At 46.1% G+C, this 18,942-nt stretch overlaps 1 protein-coding gene across 4 annotated transcripts in view; it reads right to left on the bottom strand.

Moving 5' to 3' along the window:
* Rps6kc1 (ribosomal protein S6 kinase C1) overlaps window positions 1-18,942 on the bottom strand; it is a 137,777-nt gene that overhangs the window by 113,871 nt on the left and 4,964 nt on the right. For 3 of the 4 annotated variants that reach the window (XM_021198094.2, XM_029538787.1, XM_021198091.2), the window contains exons 2-3: window positions 16,232-16,267; window positions 9,745-9,865 (exon numbers count right to left, since the gene is read on the bottom strand). In XM_021198094.2, coding sequence (XP_021053753.1) covers window positions 9,745-9,865; window positions 16,232-16,267 — 157 coding nt within the window. The remainder of the gene's footprint in view (window positions 1-9,744; window positions 9,866-16,231; window positions 16,268-18,942) is intronic. The other variant, XM_021198093.2, reaches the window with a different exon arrangement.

Consider the following 18,942-nt stretch of genomic DNA (forward strand, 5'->3'; position numbering starts at 1 on the left):
TGCCTCCTGCCTCCTGCCTCCTGCCTCCTGCCTCCTGCCTCCTGCCTCCTGCCTCCTGCCTCCTGCCTCCTGCCTCCTGCCTCCTGCCTCCTGCCTCTGGTAAGTATCTACATGACTTTGCTGCAGGGAGCAGGAGACAGAGATAGACCTGGGTTCAAACCCAGCCCCTGCACTCCCTGCTACGGCCAGCCAGACGCTGACTGAAGTGCACTGGCATGGGCCTGCCTATGGCTCCCGTGGCCAGGCACAGCAAACCTACATTAAGACTACACAGATCACTGTGGGATCTGAATCCAAACTACCCACAGTGACTAGCACACAGCACACCAGCAAATCTGTTTGGGCTATTGCTGACTAACAAAGACAGAAACCCGCCATTAAAACAGTCTTACAGTGACTACCCTGATAGAAGAGCTTAACTGAATACATTGAGAGAGAAAGACAGACAGACAGAAGCCACCGCTCACACACTACAGGGTTAGCAATGCTATAGATATAGAACTCAACATGTTCTTTCATGCCCTCAACTATAAAGATATAATTTATTTAGAAAAATGTTTTTCTAGGCCCTGACTGGCCTAGAACTCACTATGTAGACCAGGCTAGCTTTGCACTAAAAAGACTCTGCCTGCCTCTGCCTACAGAGTGCTGAGACTGAAGGTCACAGCGCCCAGCCTCTCCTTTTCTTCCTTATGACTTCCCCCATACGTGACAGCCAAACTGCATGCATCCTTCCTTGCCAGCCTCCACGACAGTCCAACCAACAGACTATCAACAGAAGGCACTGTGGCTTCCCTGATCCTGCTGAAGGCAGCTGTGGCTCCCCTGAGATCCTGCTGAAGGCAGCTGCAAACTCGCTCTCCCTGCTTCCCTCCCAGACCCCTCCATCCCTCCTGCCAGGAGAGACAATGATGATGTAGAAGGCAGAGAAGGAGCTGTAACTTCTGGGCACTGTGACACTTCCATCCAGACTTCCAAACACACAAAACAAATCGGCTTCTTCTATTGTTTGTGAAACTGTGCCACATATGACAGTGCTGAGGACAACCTGTAACACTAACAAATAAAACCAACTTTCCTGCAGACATCACACATCCTTCTCCTGCTTCCCCACCCATGACCTCACCTGACCGCCCCCTCCCCCCCACGCACGCACCCCAAGACCACATTAGAGCCAAGCACAGCAGCACAAGCTTCAAACCCCAGCTCTGGGTAAGGGGCACAGGGTACCCAGGAGCCCACTGGTCAGAGACTAGATGAATCACCAAGCTCCAGGTTCAGTGTGAAACCCTGTCTCAAAAAGTAAGATGGAGAGTGACTGGAGAAGACAACAGACATGCACCACTCATGTGTGTACAAATGCACACATACACATGAACATGTACATAAAAATAACTAGTACTAAATTAACATTACTTTAAGCATCTATGGTTTTGGAGTAGAAGCAAACACAATGCTTTTTCTATGTTTTAACCCATACCACTGCTACATACCCTCTTTAAATACATGAAGCCCACGCTGAGAAGTCATTAGAAGACATCTTAGTGAGCTGATGCTGCCCTGTAAAAATCTCATTTCTATCTGAACCAAGTACATAAAGACGCGGAAGGGCTGGAGGGACGGCTCAGTGTTTCAGAGCACTTCTTCCACGGGACCTAGGTCTGCTTCCCAGCACATATGTGGCAGCTTACCGCCACTTACCACATCTGTAACTACAACTCCAGGCCATACAACCTCTTCTTCTGCCCTCCCTGGCCCCAGCCACATATGCAGTATACAGATTCACATGTGAGAAGAACACTCATAAAATAAAATACTTTTAAGAGACAAGGTTGGGGGGTGAGGGGTGAAGGGTGCCTTCAGTGCCAATGATGCGGCTAACTTTTCTCCATCAAGCAAGAGGAAGCTGCTTAAATAACAGGACACATCTGTTCAGAGTTTGCCTTTGTTGTACTGGGTGTCCCAGGAAACAGAGCCACTGTCTATCAGATACAAGTGTCCTTTGGGATTTCATCTTACCCACTTTTTGAAATGGGGTCTACTTCTAGCCTAGGCTGGCCTAGAACTCACGGCAATCCTCCTGCTTCACCCTGTGGGCCACCATGCCCATCTCACTTTTTTTAACTACAACTTAGAACAAGTAAAAGCACCATTTACAATTTTAAATTTTATTATTTACTTATGTATTTATTTTATGTGTATGGACACCAGAAGGAGGACTCTGGATCCCAAAGGAGCAGTTACAGATGGTCGTAAGCTACCTTGTGGATAATCAGATCCCAAAGGAGCACAGTTACAGATCGTAATTCCCCTGTGGGTATGGGGAATTGAACACAGGACCTCAGGAAGAATAGCCAGTGCTCCTAACAACTCAGGCAGCTCTCTAGACCATATAACTTTTGAAAATGCAATGTTGAACCAGGCAACTCACTCCTTACTTAGCTCAGTAAGCACTCAGAGGCAAGACAGAAGGACTGCCACAAGTATGAAGCCAGTCTGGGCTCCATACAGAGTTCTATGCTAGACTAAGCTAAAGAATTGGATGAAGGGGGGAGGGACAGAAACAGAAAAAGAAACAGAGAGAGAAAAAAATAGAAAGAGACAGAGGAAAAGAGAGAAACAGAATTAATTAATTAATTACAAAATTTAAACTTCCAATCTAGTAGTTCACACCAAGTCCTACAACCTAAAACTGACCCTCATCCAGGATGAGCCAGCAGGTGCTTGATGGTAATGTTGGTGATTCTTCTGGTCTCCAATTCCATCCACAGGTCAGTCAGAGAACAAGTACGGCAGGGGTCTCAGGTGGGAACTATCACCAGCCAGCTGGCACCAGGAGCACCAGGACTAACAGTCGGTTCCTGAATCCCAGCAATGTGGCAGAGCACGCACTGTGCCTGGGACTGCGCCCACTGACTCTGGGCTTCTGTCAGGAGCTTTGAGAATAGCCCAAGGAAGGTAAAGCTTATCCTGAATATCATGCTGTGAGGAATGGGGGACAGAGGACACTGAATTATGGGTCAGAAGGAATACACGAAGGACAGATGGGTAAATCTGCACAGGGATGGCCCAGTTACACACTGCACCAGTGGGACAGACCAGTTACACACTGCACCAGTGGGACGGCCCAGTTACAACATTGCACCAATGGGACGACCCAGTTACAACACTGCACCAATGGAATGGCTCATTTACAAAACTGCACCAAGGTCCCTTTCATGGGTGTGATACAGGACTGTGGCCATCAGGGAAATACAGGAAGTTACATTAAAATGTGACAATATTGGCAACTTATTCCAAAATAATGGGGTGGAGAGAACACCTGGGCACAGAGAAAACACAGCAAGGGCTAAGAATAAGCAACCCTGGGGAATGGTACACAGGTGACCACTGCCACACAGGTGACCACTGCCCCATTCTCTCATGTTCTCTTCTCTAAAGCTGAAAATTTTGTAAGTAAAAATAAATAAATAAATGAAAAAAGATAAAATGAGTGCTACATTGATATCATTGAACATAATATGCATTAAAAATATGAATTAAAATATTTACAAAAGGTTCCCATTAATTACAAAGTGCTATATTGGTGCTCTGTAGAACCAGGAAGAGAAAGCAGCCCTTCCATCCTGGCACTCAGAAGGCAGAAGCAGAGAGAGCTCTGTGAGTCTAAGGCCAGCCTGATCAACATAACCTAACAGCAGACAATACCTTAGAACACACAGTCCGAAAGTCTAAGGGCTAAGCAAAGACTTGATGCAGAGTGCAGTGCCAGAGGAGACACAGAAGGTGAGACTGAGCTGAGCCACAGGCAATGTTAACGTCTCAATAAGCTCAGCAAACGACAGATACACAGTAAGAAAGTGACCCTTGGCAGAACTCTGTAAGATCACACAGGAAAGTCAGGCATGATTGCACATGCCAAAAACCCTAACCCTAGGGAGGAAGAGGCAGGAGATCAGGCATTCAAGGGCATCCCCAGCTACACGGCAACACCAAGGCCATCCTGAACTACATGGGAATCCTAAGCCTGCAGGGCCAACAGATGCTGGGCAGCAGACATGGCCTAGTGCTGTCTAACTGCCAAAGAATAGTCCCTTCACTATGGCCCTAGCACAATGCGCTGCTGACACTCTGCAGACTGCAGTAAAACTCCTTACTGCTGAGGTTTACATACTCAGTATGAGAGGAGCTAAAAGATGGATGGCTAACCAACAATTCTCTCCATACAGCCACAGCTGTGGCCTGCAGCGTTCACTGCAGTTATCAAGTGTTACTAATGAGCTGTACCACTGACTAAAAGAGATAAGTATTCACTTATTAAGATTAATAAGGAAGTGTGGAGACAAAGATAACCCATGAACTACAAGCACTACGCTGAGAGTGTCTGTTAGAAGCTACTCCAGCACACTAGTAACCCCATGACTTCAAAGGCCAAACTATCTGCAGCGTCAGCGCTAAAACTGTGCGTGGTTAAACTTCAGTCTACAGGGCTCGGGAGACGGCTCTATGGTTAAGAGCAGGCAGGGGATGGGGGTTTAAGTCCCAATGCCCACACGGGGAGGCTCAGAACTGCCTATAACTCCAGCCTCCAGGGGACCTTGGGCACTGCACTCATATGTACATACCCACACACAGACACATGTACAAACAAATAACTTAAAATAATAGATCTAAAAAATGCTTTAAAAATTCACAGTATAGCCGGGCGTGGTGGCGCACGCCTTTAATCCCAGCACTCAGGAGGCAGAGGCAGGAGGGTTTCTGAGTTCGAGACCAGGCTGGTCTACAAAGTGAGTTCCAGGACAGCCAAGGCTACACAGAGAAACCCTGTCTCAAAAGAAAAAAAAAAAATCACAGTACAGAAAGTCCAAGGTAAAGATAAAAATATCCCGTGTGCTTCTCAGAAACTGGACACTGACAACATGATCAGATGCTCCTCACACAGCAGGCATATGTTTACTCTCCACGGACGAGCTCTCACTAAACACAGCACTGTTCAATATTTGCTTTAACTCAAAATGTAGCTCTTGTGATTGAAGGTGCATGGCACACACCTTCAACCCTAGCCCTCAGGATGGAGAAGCAGAAAGTTCTCTCTGAGTCTAAGGGCCAGCCTGACCAACACAGCAAGCTCCAAGCCAGCCAGAGCCATACAATGATACCTTGTCTCAAAATAAACTAACTTTAGATGAGAGAAACTAAATGCATATACATGTCTATGTACATGCATGTACACACACACATCTCAGGCACCCTTCTAATCCTAGTATGTTTCCAACAGCTTCAGACTGGGGTACATCCATGCCATGTATAGTAGTTTGAATGAGAGCGGTCACCATGGGCTCACAGATTTGGAACTTGGTCGCCAGGGAGTGGCATTATTTGAAAGGATTTGTAGGTGTGGCCTTCTTGGAGGAAGTGTCACTGGGATCGCTGACGGATGCCCAGCCCAGGGCCTCTCTGCTGCTTGCAGAACAGAACTCTTAGCCACTTCTCCAGCACATGTCTGCCTAGGATCCACCATGCTTCCCACCAACAGGTAACAGACTAAACCTCTGAAACTGTAAGCCAGCCCCAAGTTTTTTTTTTCTTGCAAGCATTGCTGTGGTCAGTGGTGTCCCTTCACAGCAGGAGGACACTGACTATGACAACATGCACAATACTCATTGTCAAGTGTCCTGTGGGCCAACCAGCATACTTCATTGTGTCTGTGCTATGGCATTTACTGCTTCTTCCATGTGCTGACATTTGCACTAATGGTCTATACATGGTGGTGGCAAGACTGTGGCCACCTTAGCAGGATGCCAGGCCACAGCGCCACACCCACCGGTGACTATTTTACTCCTTTCCCCCACTTACTCATAGTTTTAATTTTTTTCATGACGTTTCACTAAAATGAAAAAAATCCTCTTATGAAGCAGTAACAATTATTAAACTTATTGAATTCTGGCCATTGGAGAACTCTCCATTTTAGAATTCTGTGAAACAGAACAAACTGTGATTGGCAATATTTGGGTGTAACACAGACATTTTCTCAAAAGAGAAAAGTGAGCCTAACACTTGCAGGAAAGCCACCAACAGAGCTTCTGCTGGCGCGAAGATCGTAGTCCGGCAGGTAACTAGAGCTTTCCAGCTTCCTGGGACTTAAATCTTCTCTTTAGAGATCTCTGTGATTGGCAATATTTGGGTGTAACACAGACATTTTCTCAAAAGAGAAAAGTGAGCCTAACACTTGCAGGAAAGCCACCAACAGAGCTTCTGCTGGCGCGAAGATCGTAGTCCGGCAGGTAACTAGAGCTTTCCAGCTTCCTGGGACTTAAATCTTCTCTTTAGAGATCTCTGTGATTGGCAATATTTGGGTGTAACACAGACATTTTCTCAAAAGAGAAAAGTGAGCCTAACACTTGCAGGAAAGCCACCAACAGAGCTTCTGCTGGCGCGAAGATCGTAGTCCGGCAGGTAACTAGAGCTTTCCAGCTTCCTGGGACTTAAATCTTCTCTTTAGAGATCTCTGGCCATATAAACATTTGCTGGCATCATCTAACCAAACCAGGAACCATCTGCAAGATCGGCAAAACATGAGGCATCAAAATATTCTCTTTTCTTAAGATGTATTTTTACTTATGAGTGTTTGCCTGCACACAAGTCTGTGCACCTTATGAGTGCCTGGTGAACTCGGAGGTCAGAAGAGGCATCAGAACTGAGCTGCAGTTACAGATGGCAGGGAGCTACGTTATGGGTGCTGAGAACCAAGCCAGGATTCTATGAAAGAGCAGCCAGTACACTTAACTACTCTGCCACCGTCTCTCCAGTCCTAGCAAAATAGGTTTCAAATGGGAAAGCATAATGCTACAAAGTCAAACGCAGGTAAGAGATGCATTCACAAGACTACCCGAGGGTTTAGCTGAGCATTCTGAAGGAGCATTCCTTCTTCCTTCACAGAGCTTCTACTCCATGCTGCAGTTAACGTGCAAGAATTTATCGCTAGTAAAGTTCTGGTCTATCAGAGAATGTGTTCAGTTAAACACCCCTCCCTTCTGACTGACGCACAGACAGCACATCACAGCATAGAACTCAGCTCGGCTCAAATTCAGCTTCTCCCTTTTGTTCCCCTTTCCTTCTTCTTCTGTTTTTCGCTGCCACTGTGGTGAATGGTACCGGCGATAATCCACATGACAACAGTCCTCTCTGGCCCTCAGTCATCTTCATGAAGACAAAATAATTTCTACAGCCCAATGCCTGCCCACTAGTATACACTTCCTATGCAGACAGGAGAACATGTTAATACAAACATTCACTGAAGAGACTGTAATTTACCTTCTTCCTCTACTGTCTAGAAGAGGAAGTCAAACCCAGAACTGACTCTCAATGATGCCATAATTTCTTCTGCAGCAAAGAAGGGGGTTCTTGTTTTAGGGGTAAGACCTATGGTGTGGTTTCAGAGATGACAGCTAAAGTCCCCAGGCTGTGGACTGCACTTTTGCTTTGTGGCCCTGTGGTATATTGGCCTTGTGCTCCCACGACAGAGCCTGCTGTGCCCTGCATACTGCCTGCCCTTCACATCTTCCACAGCAGGACACTGAGTTTCATCAGACAGACATTGTTTCGGCCCTCATTCCTGTTTTTTGTTTTTAATGTTTCTTGAATTAAGGGTACCACACAAGTTCCAGAAGTTAACACTGCACTAGAATTCATCCAAGAAGACATCTGACTAGTAGGTGTGAAGCACAGAGCCACGCTTGCTGGGCACAGTGGCAGCACAAGGGTGGCTACAAAGGTCAGAGCAGCAGTGGCCAAGAGTCACCTGCTGTGAACAGAGAGGTCTGAAGGGAATGGGTGAGGGCCTAACTGAACGTGGAGCCAGAGCTGGACACGAACACCTGAAGGGGGAGGACATGCAGCACCAAGCCTGAGCCCCACCCCAGCACTCAGGAGGAAGGAACCAAAGCCCTGATCAAACCAATGGTCCAGCTGCTACTGACCAACACCCAGGTCTCTGACCACTCACGTTGGCACCCAGCAGGGCTTCCTCTCCAGTCATGGCCCTGGACCCTTACTTTTCTCACTATGATAAAATACTAACAGAAGCAACTCAAAGGCAATCTTAATTATCTCATGCTTTGAGGAGACACCGTCCAAAATGGCAGAGATGGCCTGGTAGTCAAAGTTTACTCACTGAGGAGGATAAGGAAGCAGAGAGAGGCCAAGATGCAGGGCAGGGTTCTAAACCTCAAAGCCTGCCCCCCCCTACCGCCACCCACTTCCTACAGCCAGGCCCCACCTCCAAAGGTTCCAGAGCACAGCATTGAGCCCCTGGGTCAGAGTTCAAATTTAAACCACAGTGGCAACCAAGACAATTCTATGAGTGATTTCAGGATATTGCCCAAACTCTCAGGCTACTAAGTATTTCTTAATTAATATGGCAACTAGCTTTAGATGCCCAATCTCACTCTCAGGGAAATGCATGGATGCTGATGGACCATCCCTCCCAGGGTTCTATGCATCTGACCCGCACCCTCAAGTTGTAAAACGTGCATTTAAGAAGTAGGGCTTAGCGAGCAGACGCAGGCCACTGGGGACAGACATTGAAGATCACATTGGCTGATGTTCCTCACAGTCCCCGCCATGTGCTCCCTCATCAGGACAACAAGAGAAGCTCCCTGTGAACCCCTGCTCACACAGGCCCACTGCAGACAGCATGGTGGACTGTATCCTTGAACTGTGAGCTAAAAGGAGTTCTTCCCTGATAAGCTGTCTCCATCATGTATTTTATCAGAGCAAAGAGGAAATTAATTCAGAAAACTGGGAGTGGGGCTGTGTGCTGCATGGCTCACAGGCCTTAGAAACTGGGAAATATGGAGTTGTGAACCAAGGAAGCCCTATTATGCTGTAAGCAAAACTCAGTGGCCATTATAGTCCACCTCAGAAGACCAGAATGCAGGCATAGAAGGGCTAGTTCAGGAGGTTCAGAGAGAACAAGAACTGTGGGGATTCAGCTGGAAGCTGTTTGTGTTCCACTCTGGCAAAAAAACTCAGGCTGCATTCTGACTGTTCCTGAAAACTAAATGAAGCAAAATGTAAAAATAATTTAAATTGTAATTGTAAATGTAAGAGTAATTTACTTGGTGGAGCTCTCAAGGCAGCCCAGCAAGCGTATGACACAGTCTCGTCACCCTGCAGCTAGCCAGGTTTATAGAAGGAGGGGAGAGGGGGTAGGGGTCAGGGGGCTGGGAAGGGGGGGGGGAGTGGCAGGGGAGAAAGACATGAAAAACAGTGGGTGCTCTTAGAGTATCGTACAGCAAGCAGGGCTGATGTGGGTGAAACACCTATCATTACAGACACCAGCACAATCACAGAGGTGTTATACTGGGGGCTAGGACACAGGAAAGGCATTTGGAGGGCATGTGTGAGTAAATACATCTCTTCTGGGGTCTTAGTCTGTCTGAACAGAACTGCAGTTACCCCATGGCTGGGAAAAGAAACTGCCTTTTGTATGAACTATACTGAGGGCTTGGGGAATGTATCAAGTACTTGCTAAGCTGGACAGACAACCATAGGAGGGGAGGCCTCAGCACGGACCATCACCAGCTAATCACACTCACGTCGCAGCTGCAGGGTTGAGCTGTAGCTCACTGGCAGAGAACCTGCCTGACAAGTGTGCGGTTCTCATTCAATCCCCAGCCTGACATGGGGGTGGGGGGTGGCTGAAGGCCGACATTAAACTAGTTTCAGAATGGCACTTACCAAACACTGTCCCTTTAGCAAACGGGGGAAATAGCTCAGAGTGTCGAAATGCATTCCTGTGAATTTGCCATAATTCTCTATGCAGTTTCTTGAAGTCACTGTATCTCCTCCACACGATTATCTGAAACGAAAACAAAACTAAATGTATATCTCAAATCATAACCATTCTGTCTCTGTGCTACAGATGTTTTCTTTAACTATTCCAAATTACCATGCAAAGCAAACACGTATGTACTTCAGCCTGCAGAGCCAACAGTCTGATGTGAACATTTCCCGTAAGAGCTAACACAGCTCTTAAGGCTGTTGACTTGAGGCTCTTAAATCCGCTTTCTGAAAGTCTTTTTATACCCTGTGAAAATTATTCAACCTGGTACAGAACTGATCTGTGCTATATAAAATATATTCTCTCCTTCATGAAACCACTTACTATTGGCCCATAAATTAATTACATGACTAACGCTGTCTCAAATATCACACTTACAGGCACAAAACACCTTGGGCATTTATCCTTCAGTCCTTCTTCAGATTTACTCACATATGTCATGGGCAGGCATATGAGCTGGCATGAGTTATATACCACATCATGCATGAGACCTGAGGCCAGAAACGGGCACTGGCTCCCCTGGAACAGGGGTTACAGGTAGTTGTGAGGCATGTAGACACGGGGACTGAACCCAGGTCCTCAGTAAGAGCAGGAAATGATTCCACCATCCAGGCATCTCTCCGGGCCCCAACTCAGGCAAATTTTAAATAAAAACTACAGAACATTTGCCCCCTCCCAAAAGCAGACCTTCAGTGAAAGAGAAAAGACTGTGTAGAAAGAGAAACAGGCGTTTGTACATTCTATAATTTTTCATAAATCTTAATTTAAACCAACCATAAGATTTCAGGGTACAAAGTAAACATCAACCAGAATATAATTAAGACCTGCATATCACAAAAACGGAAAGTAACAGTCCTGTAGATTAGACAGCTTGGAAAAGCACTTTCTGTCACTAGCTTAAATTATTGTATCTTACTTAGATTAACTCAGAAAAAAATACTTTATAAACAGGAAGTAACTGATGCATGGCTTTGATGTCACTGTCAACTCTGAGTGCCATAAAATAAAGAAAATCTTAATTGCAAATTCCTTTCTTCCCAAATGCCTGGTTATCTTACTTCTAATACAGGCTACATGTTTTCATGTACACACAGGGAATACTGATAATTATCAAACACTAGGCCAGGAAGGTCTCTAGACATGATTTTCAAGTCTCGCCAAACTGTCCTACTATCTGAAGTTATCCTTGACAACTCTGCCTCTTGGAGAGTCTATGGGCTGCCTCCTAAGTACAACTGCTGAGGCAGCCCATAGACTATAAGATGAAGTAGACAAGTTGCTTCCACCCGAACCAGTCCCAACTGTGCTACACATTGTACTATCCCAGTATGAGACCAGGAGCACAGGCCCTCCTTCAGAGTTAGCAATAAAGATGAGAAGAACAAGCCAGGCTGGACGCAATCACAAAAGGAACTGACAAGTGCTGAGGAACTGCACCAAAGTGGTAGAGGGCTCCCTGCCCAGACTGAATACTTCCCAAGGCTACAATGCCTGGTATCGGGAGAAGTCACCAGAGCAAAGAACATGGAGAGATAGGAGGCTGTGGGCAATGTTTCTAAAGAGAAAATGATGCCAAAGACATAAGTCTTGGTTTCTGTGACTGACTAGTGGTAGTGTTGTCCCTGAGGTGAGGAGCAACGAAGAAGCGGTACTTGAGGCCCATCAGAAGCCAGCTGTGCACATCTGGCTCACATGCTTGTGAGTCGTTCAGTACGACTCTTGGGTTTGGAGTGCAGACAACAGGGGCCTGCAGCTATCGCAGCTCTTGATTCTCTGTAGCTTCCAGTCTTCAGAGACATAATTTTGTCATGAAAAAAGGTGTTACTTTTATATTTCAAAATATATCAAATTGAGCTGGACATGATGGCTGGTACCTAAAAATCTCAGCACTCAAGAAGGCTAGGCAGTAAGACCATGAGTTCAAGGTCAGCCTGGGCTACACAGTGAGTTTTAGACCAGTCTGAACCAGAGAGCAAGATCCTGTCTCAAAACATCAAAATATGGATCCATCAATACCTAAGTACTCAAGCTATCTAGTACCATGCTGCTAAGAGCTTAGGAAGGACTGGGTGGCGAGCTCTGAATGCAGTCCTCTGCAGGGTCCGTGCCCAGACCAACAGGTATTACCAATGAGACTAGAAATTACAAAGCAACCACAGTCTGCAGATGAAACACCCTCGGTAAGATCATTTCCAAATAAACGAATGGTAACTTGAAAATTTTTCACAACTTAATGATGATACTGATTAGAATACCAGATTATATGAAGCCAAGCTAGGACAGCCCCAGGAGGGTCTGACTCTCACCAGAAAATCGCTTACCCTCACATGTCACTGTACACCCGGGCTGCAGAACAAAACCACCCACTCTCTCCTTTCCCCTTACTCCTCTCAACTCCATCTAAAGTTCTCAAAAATCCTCAGATGGAAATGAGAACAAATGCACACTTCTAACAGAGCCAGGACTGTGTTTGTGTCTGCGCTAAGACAGCACCTGGCATAGACATATCTTATTTTCTCCATAAAGCCTGGTGGGTTCCCACTAGAACAACCAGAAGCCTGCAAGCGCAGGCCCCTCATGTGTTTATTGACATCTCTCTGAGGGAACTTTACCAATGAAGCACTCAATGACCATATGTAGCTTAAAAAATTTAATAAAAGCTACATTTTCACTATAGCCTTCTCTTTAGCATGTCAACATATGATAAACATTTCCTTTTTAGATACTTGAACTTAATAACACCAAAAAACTTGTTTCCCTACATTTTATAACATCACCTAACTCAACATTTTTGTTCTCACTCTTGTTCAATACCAAACACTTGCTAAGTCACCCTTGCTTATAACAAACATGACTATAAGACTATTTGCTTACACATCTTCTTTTCCTCTTTTTTGCATATTTGTTATATATTTGTGTGTGATGTACATGTGTATCATAATTCATAAGTGTAAGCTTACTGATTAGCGAGCGGGTCAGCCAGCCCCAAGGACCTGCCTGTCTCTGCTTTGAGTTGGCCCACCCCAACATCTACCCCATCTATGAACTGCCGCAGCACATGGAGAGTCCAGTCCTGAAGAAGCAAAGCTACAGGACCTCCATGACACAGGGCAAACACAGGATATCCCAGAGGAGTTCTGTGAGGATGCAGCAGTGATGGTGAACAGAAGCCAGGCCATGACTCACTGCACAGGGGCCTCGGTCTATACCATGACTCACTGCACAGGGGCCTCAGTCTACACCATGACTCACTGCACAGAGAGCTTGGTCCAGACCATGACTCACTGCACAGGGGCCTCAGTCTACACCATGACTCACTGCACAGAGAGCTTGGTCTAGACCATGACTCACTGCACAGGGGCCTCAGTCCAGGCCATGACTCACTGCACAGGGGCCTCGGTCCAGACCATGACTCACTGCACAGAGGCCTTGGTCCAGACCATGACTCACTGCACAGAGTCCTCGGTCCAGGCCATGACTCACTGCACAGAGGCCTTGGTCNTGGTCCAGACCATGACTCACTGCACAGAGTCCTCGGTCCAGGCCATGACTCACTGCACAGAGGCCTTGGTCCAGACCATGACTCACTGCACAGAGGCCTTGGTCCAGGCCAAGACTCACTACACAGAGGCCTTGGTCCAGGCCATGACTCACTGCACAGGGCCTCGCTCTAGACCATGACTCACTGTGCAGGGCCTCGCTCTAGACCATGACTCACTACACAGAGGCCTTGGTCCAGGCCATGACTCACTGCACAGAGGCCTTGGTCCAAGCCATGACTCACTGCACAGGGGCCTCAGTCTACACCATGACTCACTGCACAGGGCCTCGCTCTAGACCATCACTCACTGCACAGAGAGCTTGGTCCAGACCATGACTCACTGCACAGGGGCCTCACTCTAGACCATGAATTACTGCACAGGGCCTTGCTCTAGACCATGACTCACTGCATAGGGGCCTCGCTCTAGACCATGACTCACTGTGCAGGGCCTCGCTCTAGACCATGACTCACTACACAGAGGCCTCGGTCCAGACCATGACTCACTGCACAGGGGCCTTGCTCTAGACCATGACTCCTGCAATGAAAATTTGCAAGTAAAGCTTTTTGAGCAAAAGGGTACACTGTGTGGAACACTGATACACCACAGCTTCCACCTAGAGATTTTTTTTTTTAATTTTACTTTTGTTTTTGTTTTTTTGTTTTGTTTTGGTTTTGGTTGTTTTCTTTTGGTGGCAGGAGGTTGCAAGGGTAAAGGGCAGGATGGAGGGACAGGAAGATAAACAGAATTGGGTCGCATGATGTGAAATTCACAAAGAATCAAAAAAAAAAAAAACTTTAAAAATAAAAAAAAAACAAAAACAAAAACAAAAAAACCAAACATGAGTCACTGTACCAGGGAAAGTATGAGATCTTAAGATCACACTCAGGCCTCCTGCTTGCACAGCTCACACTCAGGCCTCCTGCCTGCACAGACCACATTCAGGCCTGCACAGCTCACACTCAGGCCTCCTGCCTGCACAGACCACACTCAGGCCTTCTTGTTTACACAGCTCACACTCAGGCCCTCTGCCTACATAGTAAGCACTTCATGAACTGAATCATATTCCCAACCCACTCAACTTTTTCTTAAAAATTTAGAGGAAATTGGAAAAGGGTAGCTGCCCTACATAATATCAAACGACGCGTTGACTGTAATATTCTTCCAGCACTCTTAGGAAGGCAAGACCTCTGGAGGAGTCAGACAAGCTCTACAAAGGATAGAAACATTTCTTCATTAATAAGGAACATAAGGCCATCATTTGAGTAAACTAGCCATGTGCTTTCTAGTTTCCAAGAGCTTTGGGAAGCCTGGGTCCACTCTAAAGCAGAAACTCCATCTGTGAGGCCACAGCTTTGAGGAGGTGAAGAGAAAGGACCTGGAGGCCTGAAGGACAAGCTCTTCTCAAGGTGAATGCCAGGGTTTGAATTGACAGAGAAGAACCTGAAGGGACTGTTAGCATTTCAGGGTTGCTCCAAGGTTTAAGATGTCAACTCACAGGAAACTTTAAAGGCTTTGTATCATTTCTAAGAGAAGAACATGCAACTGTGTAGCTGAAGGACACTTACAAGAGCTTGCTGATGACTGGGTCACCAGCAGTTGCTGTTATAAAAGAAGTGTCCCCCAAAAAGGACTAAGGAATGGCAGAGAGCTCGCTCATGGACAAGGTGGTTCAGGATTCTCCTGGAAAAGGTGAACATCAAGGAACAACCACAGCATGGCAGTCAGATGACACAGTCAAAGGAGCTGCACCCCATTCCCAAGTCTAACAGAGCTGTAAACTTTCTAGAGCCGAACCAACTGGAAGAGGCCATAATTAAACAGAAGTGGAATTCTAAAGAATGTTCCATGCCATCAACTGGCACATAAGGAGAACAACTGTGAGACACATATATGTCATTCTCTTCTGAAACAAGAGCATTCTAATATCCTCCCTACTTGGGAAGCAAAGATGTCTCAAAACCCATGAGGGAAATACTATAAAATCTTTATTTTTATGGTGTCCTTCACTGTGGTTTTGAATTATAAGACAAAAACAAATACCTAGTCAGACACTTCAAGAGTCTAATGAACTTGGGCCAATAGTACGAAACAATCAGCTCAAATACATGAACCAAGTCAGGTACTCCTGACCAGAGTGGCGCCTGCAGCTAAGCAGATGTCCACACCCCATCTAAAGACACTGAGCTGGGGACATCCAACACCACTGCAGAATCAAGATTGTTCAATTTACAGCATCTGTTTAAACACTTGGTTGGGGGAAAGGCAGGAAACATAGTGCATCTAGTCGCAAACCTGAGTGGGAACCAATCAGAGTAAATGAGCATGCAGTGAGGGAAGCTTGACCAGCGTCCCTACATGAAGGACCAAGCGCAGCAAGCCCTAGGGAGAATCCTACCATCCTAAGCAATACACGCCGGGCCAGCATCAGCACGGCAAGGATGGCAGACAGAAGCACAGACAACTCTGCGAAAGAACTAACTGGTCAAAAACTTCAAAACTAAGCAGGGACGCTGCAGCAGCTCACGGCGTTAGCAGCTCACGGCGTCAGCATGCCGGGCCAGCACACACATGGCACTGTGCAGAGCCCTAATCTATTGCTACAGCTGTATGCAATACATACAGCTCGGGCCTTAGCGAGGTGAGAGAAGCCCTGACTACGGCTAAGGCAGGTGAGGGCTAGAGAAGCTCACACCGCACTGCACCTCCTCAGCAGGATGCCGTGTAACTGCAGCTACTGGCACGTAGCTGCAGAAACAGTTACACAGGTACAAACACTGAGACAAGCAACCCAGGCAGTTTCTTCACAGGGGAAACAGAATGTCCATGTGGGTAAGCACACTACCTCCCGGACGTCCTCTGGATTTCTTCGTGAAACAACCTAAAACCAAACACAGACAGAAATACTCGTTATCAAACAAGCTTTCACAGCTCTGCAATTACTTTCAATAGCATCTGCATAAAATTTCACTGTGGAAAAGAAAATGAATGCTGTATCAGTTACTAAAAACTCAATGTGGTAATTTCACCCTGCAATACTAAAACCTCAGGAGAAGAGTGCACACTCAGGCCATGTATATTACATTCTCAAGGAAACGCCGTGGCCTTGATCCTGGGAGGCTGTTTACCATCTCTCAGAACCCATATAAATCCAAGCATGTGCACACTGATCCTTCTGCATTTTCCCTTTGTGGTGCAAGGGACTGAACCCAGCCGCATTCATACTAGGCAAGCATTGCCAAGTCCTCTCGTGGCTACTCCACCATTAGGATGCAGCCTAGAAGCTAAAGCAACAAAGCACTGCATGTAAATACATCACGAAATGCGGAGTCGAGGTGATTAAACAGGACAGAGAGGACAAGCCCTTTTCACTTTTCAGAGCTACAAATCTCTAAGAGCGGTAACGGGATGACAGGCTACAAAGAAGGCTGTGTGACACTGAACGTGACTCCCTGTGGTGATCTGGTACACCAATCAGCACATTCATCAATGTAACACATGCGACCTTGGCTTTCAGACATCAACTTTCCTATGGATATATTGCCGTCTTTAAACTGCATCTCGCGCACACAAAACCAGGGCTCTGGCAGGATGATTGAGCTCTCACTCCAAGTGTTCAGCTCCTGTGTATAACTGTCTTGTTAGTGAAGCCAACCTCCCTCTCACTGTGACACCTGCATCCCAGCTCCTCTCTCCCCGGCCACCCTACAGAGACACAGGTGTCACTAGTTGGCAAGAGGACATGGGCCAGTTACCGCCGGCCAGCCAGGTAGTCTGGACCCCAGAGACAGCACCTGCACAAACTATCAGCAGATGTTTTACGTTTTCTGGTTCTCTGCAGCCAAAGAGCACCTAGATAAGACAAAGTCTAGGAACTCCGCTTTCTAATGAGTTCTCACGGAAGGCTCAAGTACTGAATGAACTGAATGTCTGTGTCCACCTCAAACTCGCGTGCTGGCTCTTTCTTCCTCCAGGCCACAGCATATGGAAATAAAGCCTTGGGGAAATAACTACGGACTAGTGTCCTCACCAGGAAAAGATAAATGACATCTCAGTCATGAAAGGGGACAAGAAGGCAGGTATCTGCAAACAGGCATCGAGATCATCACAGACCCTGAACCAGCTGGCACCTTGACCACTGGCTATGCAGCTTTCAAAACTATGATTTATTTTAAAGAATGTTTTGTTGCTTAGGCCACTCAGCCAACAGTGTCTTGTTATAAAACCTGGTGAGCATGGGGACTGTGAGATGGCGCAGTGGTTAAGAGCACTGACCGCTCTTCCAGAGGTCCTGAGTTCCATTCCCAGCAACCACATGATGGCTCACAACCATCTGTAATGGGATCCAATGTCCTCTTCTGGTGTATCTGAAGACAGCCACAGTGTACTCACATACATAAAATAAATAAATCTAAAAAAAAAAAAAGAAAAGAAAGAAAGAACAAACGAACGAACGAACCTGGTGAACACAAATTGAGTAAGACATGAATTGAAGAATAGCGAGATGGCTCAGTGGTAAAGGTGCTTACTGCCAAACTTGATCACCTAAGTTCAAATCCTAAGACTCATATGGTAGAAGGAGAGAATTGACCCCCTCGGGTTGTCTTCTGACCTCCATACTAACACATACAAATGAGTAAACAGACAGATGGAATACAAAATACATTTTACAAAAAATAGGAATGGCAGTTTTCTACATTCCCAAATCTCAAGAGAAAACAAAGCCTAGCAATAACTTAAATGGCAGGTCATCAAATGCTCGCCCAAGTTGTTACTCCTATCAAACTTTACCAACTACAGCACCAAACTTCAGCAAACTATTTCCCAGCCAAGGTTCAAGGAAATCAAAAATTTGAATGCTATGAAAGCTTGCAGTATCTGAGATGTCAATAAACAAGTTTAAATTTTTAAAAACCCATTTACTGAAATTTTGGTGTATGAGAGTTTTATGCTAAGCAGTATTAACAGTCAAAAAAGGGATAGATTAAAACAAGATATTGGAAAAAACAGAAAAATTGAGCACCATGAGTTACATGTATGTGTGTGTGTATATATATATATATATATATATATATATATATATATATATGAGAGACAGAAGGCCCAGGTGGGACACCCCAGTACCTAATGCGACAGACGTTTTATGGCATGGGCCTTCGGCTGCCCATCTCGTTTCTTAAGCATGTCTTGTAGGCCCGCTACCAGCCCACTTTCATTAAAACACAAACCCACTCCCTGCCTGCTCATGATCCTGAAAGAGTGACTTAACTTCTCTAAGCTTTGACTCTCTCGTTGGTAACAACAGCAGTACTCACTCCCTGGGCAACTGTGACAGGGGTGTTTATTTATATCAAGTGTCAATTCACAGTAAGCACCATCCAAGTGTCTACTATTGCCATTCAATAAACGTTAGCTACGTGAAATGAAGACGTGCGTAGGCTCAGCCTGAAACTCCACATTGCATGCAGGACTGGCAACCTCAAAGCACTGCTCAGAAGGAAGAGGAGGTCTGTACGGACATACACCAAGAGGAGGTCTGTACGGACATACACCAAT

This window comes from Mus pahari, chromosome 5 (genome assembly GCF_900095145.1).
Source record: "Mus pahari chromosome 5, PAHARI_EIJ_v1.1, whole genome shotgun sequence".
NCBI lineage: Eukaryota > Metazoa > Chordata > Mammalia > Rodentia > Muridae > Mus > Mus pahari.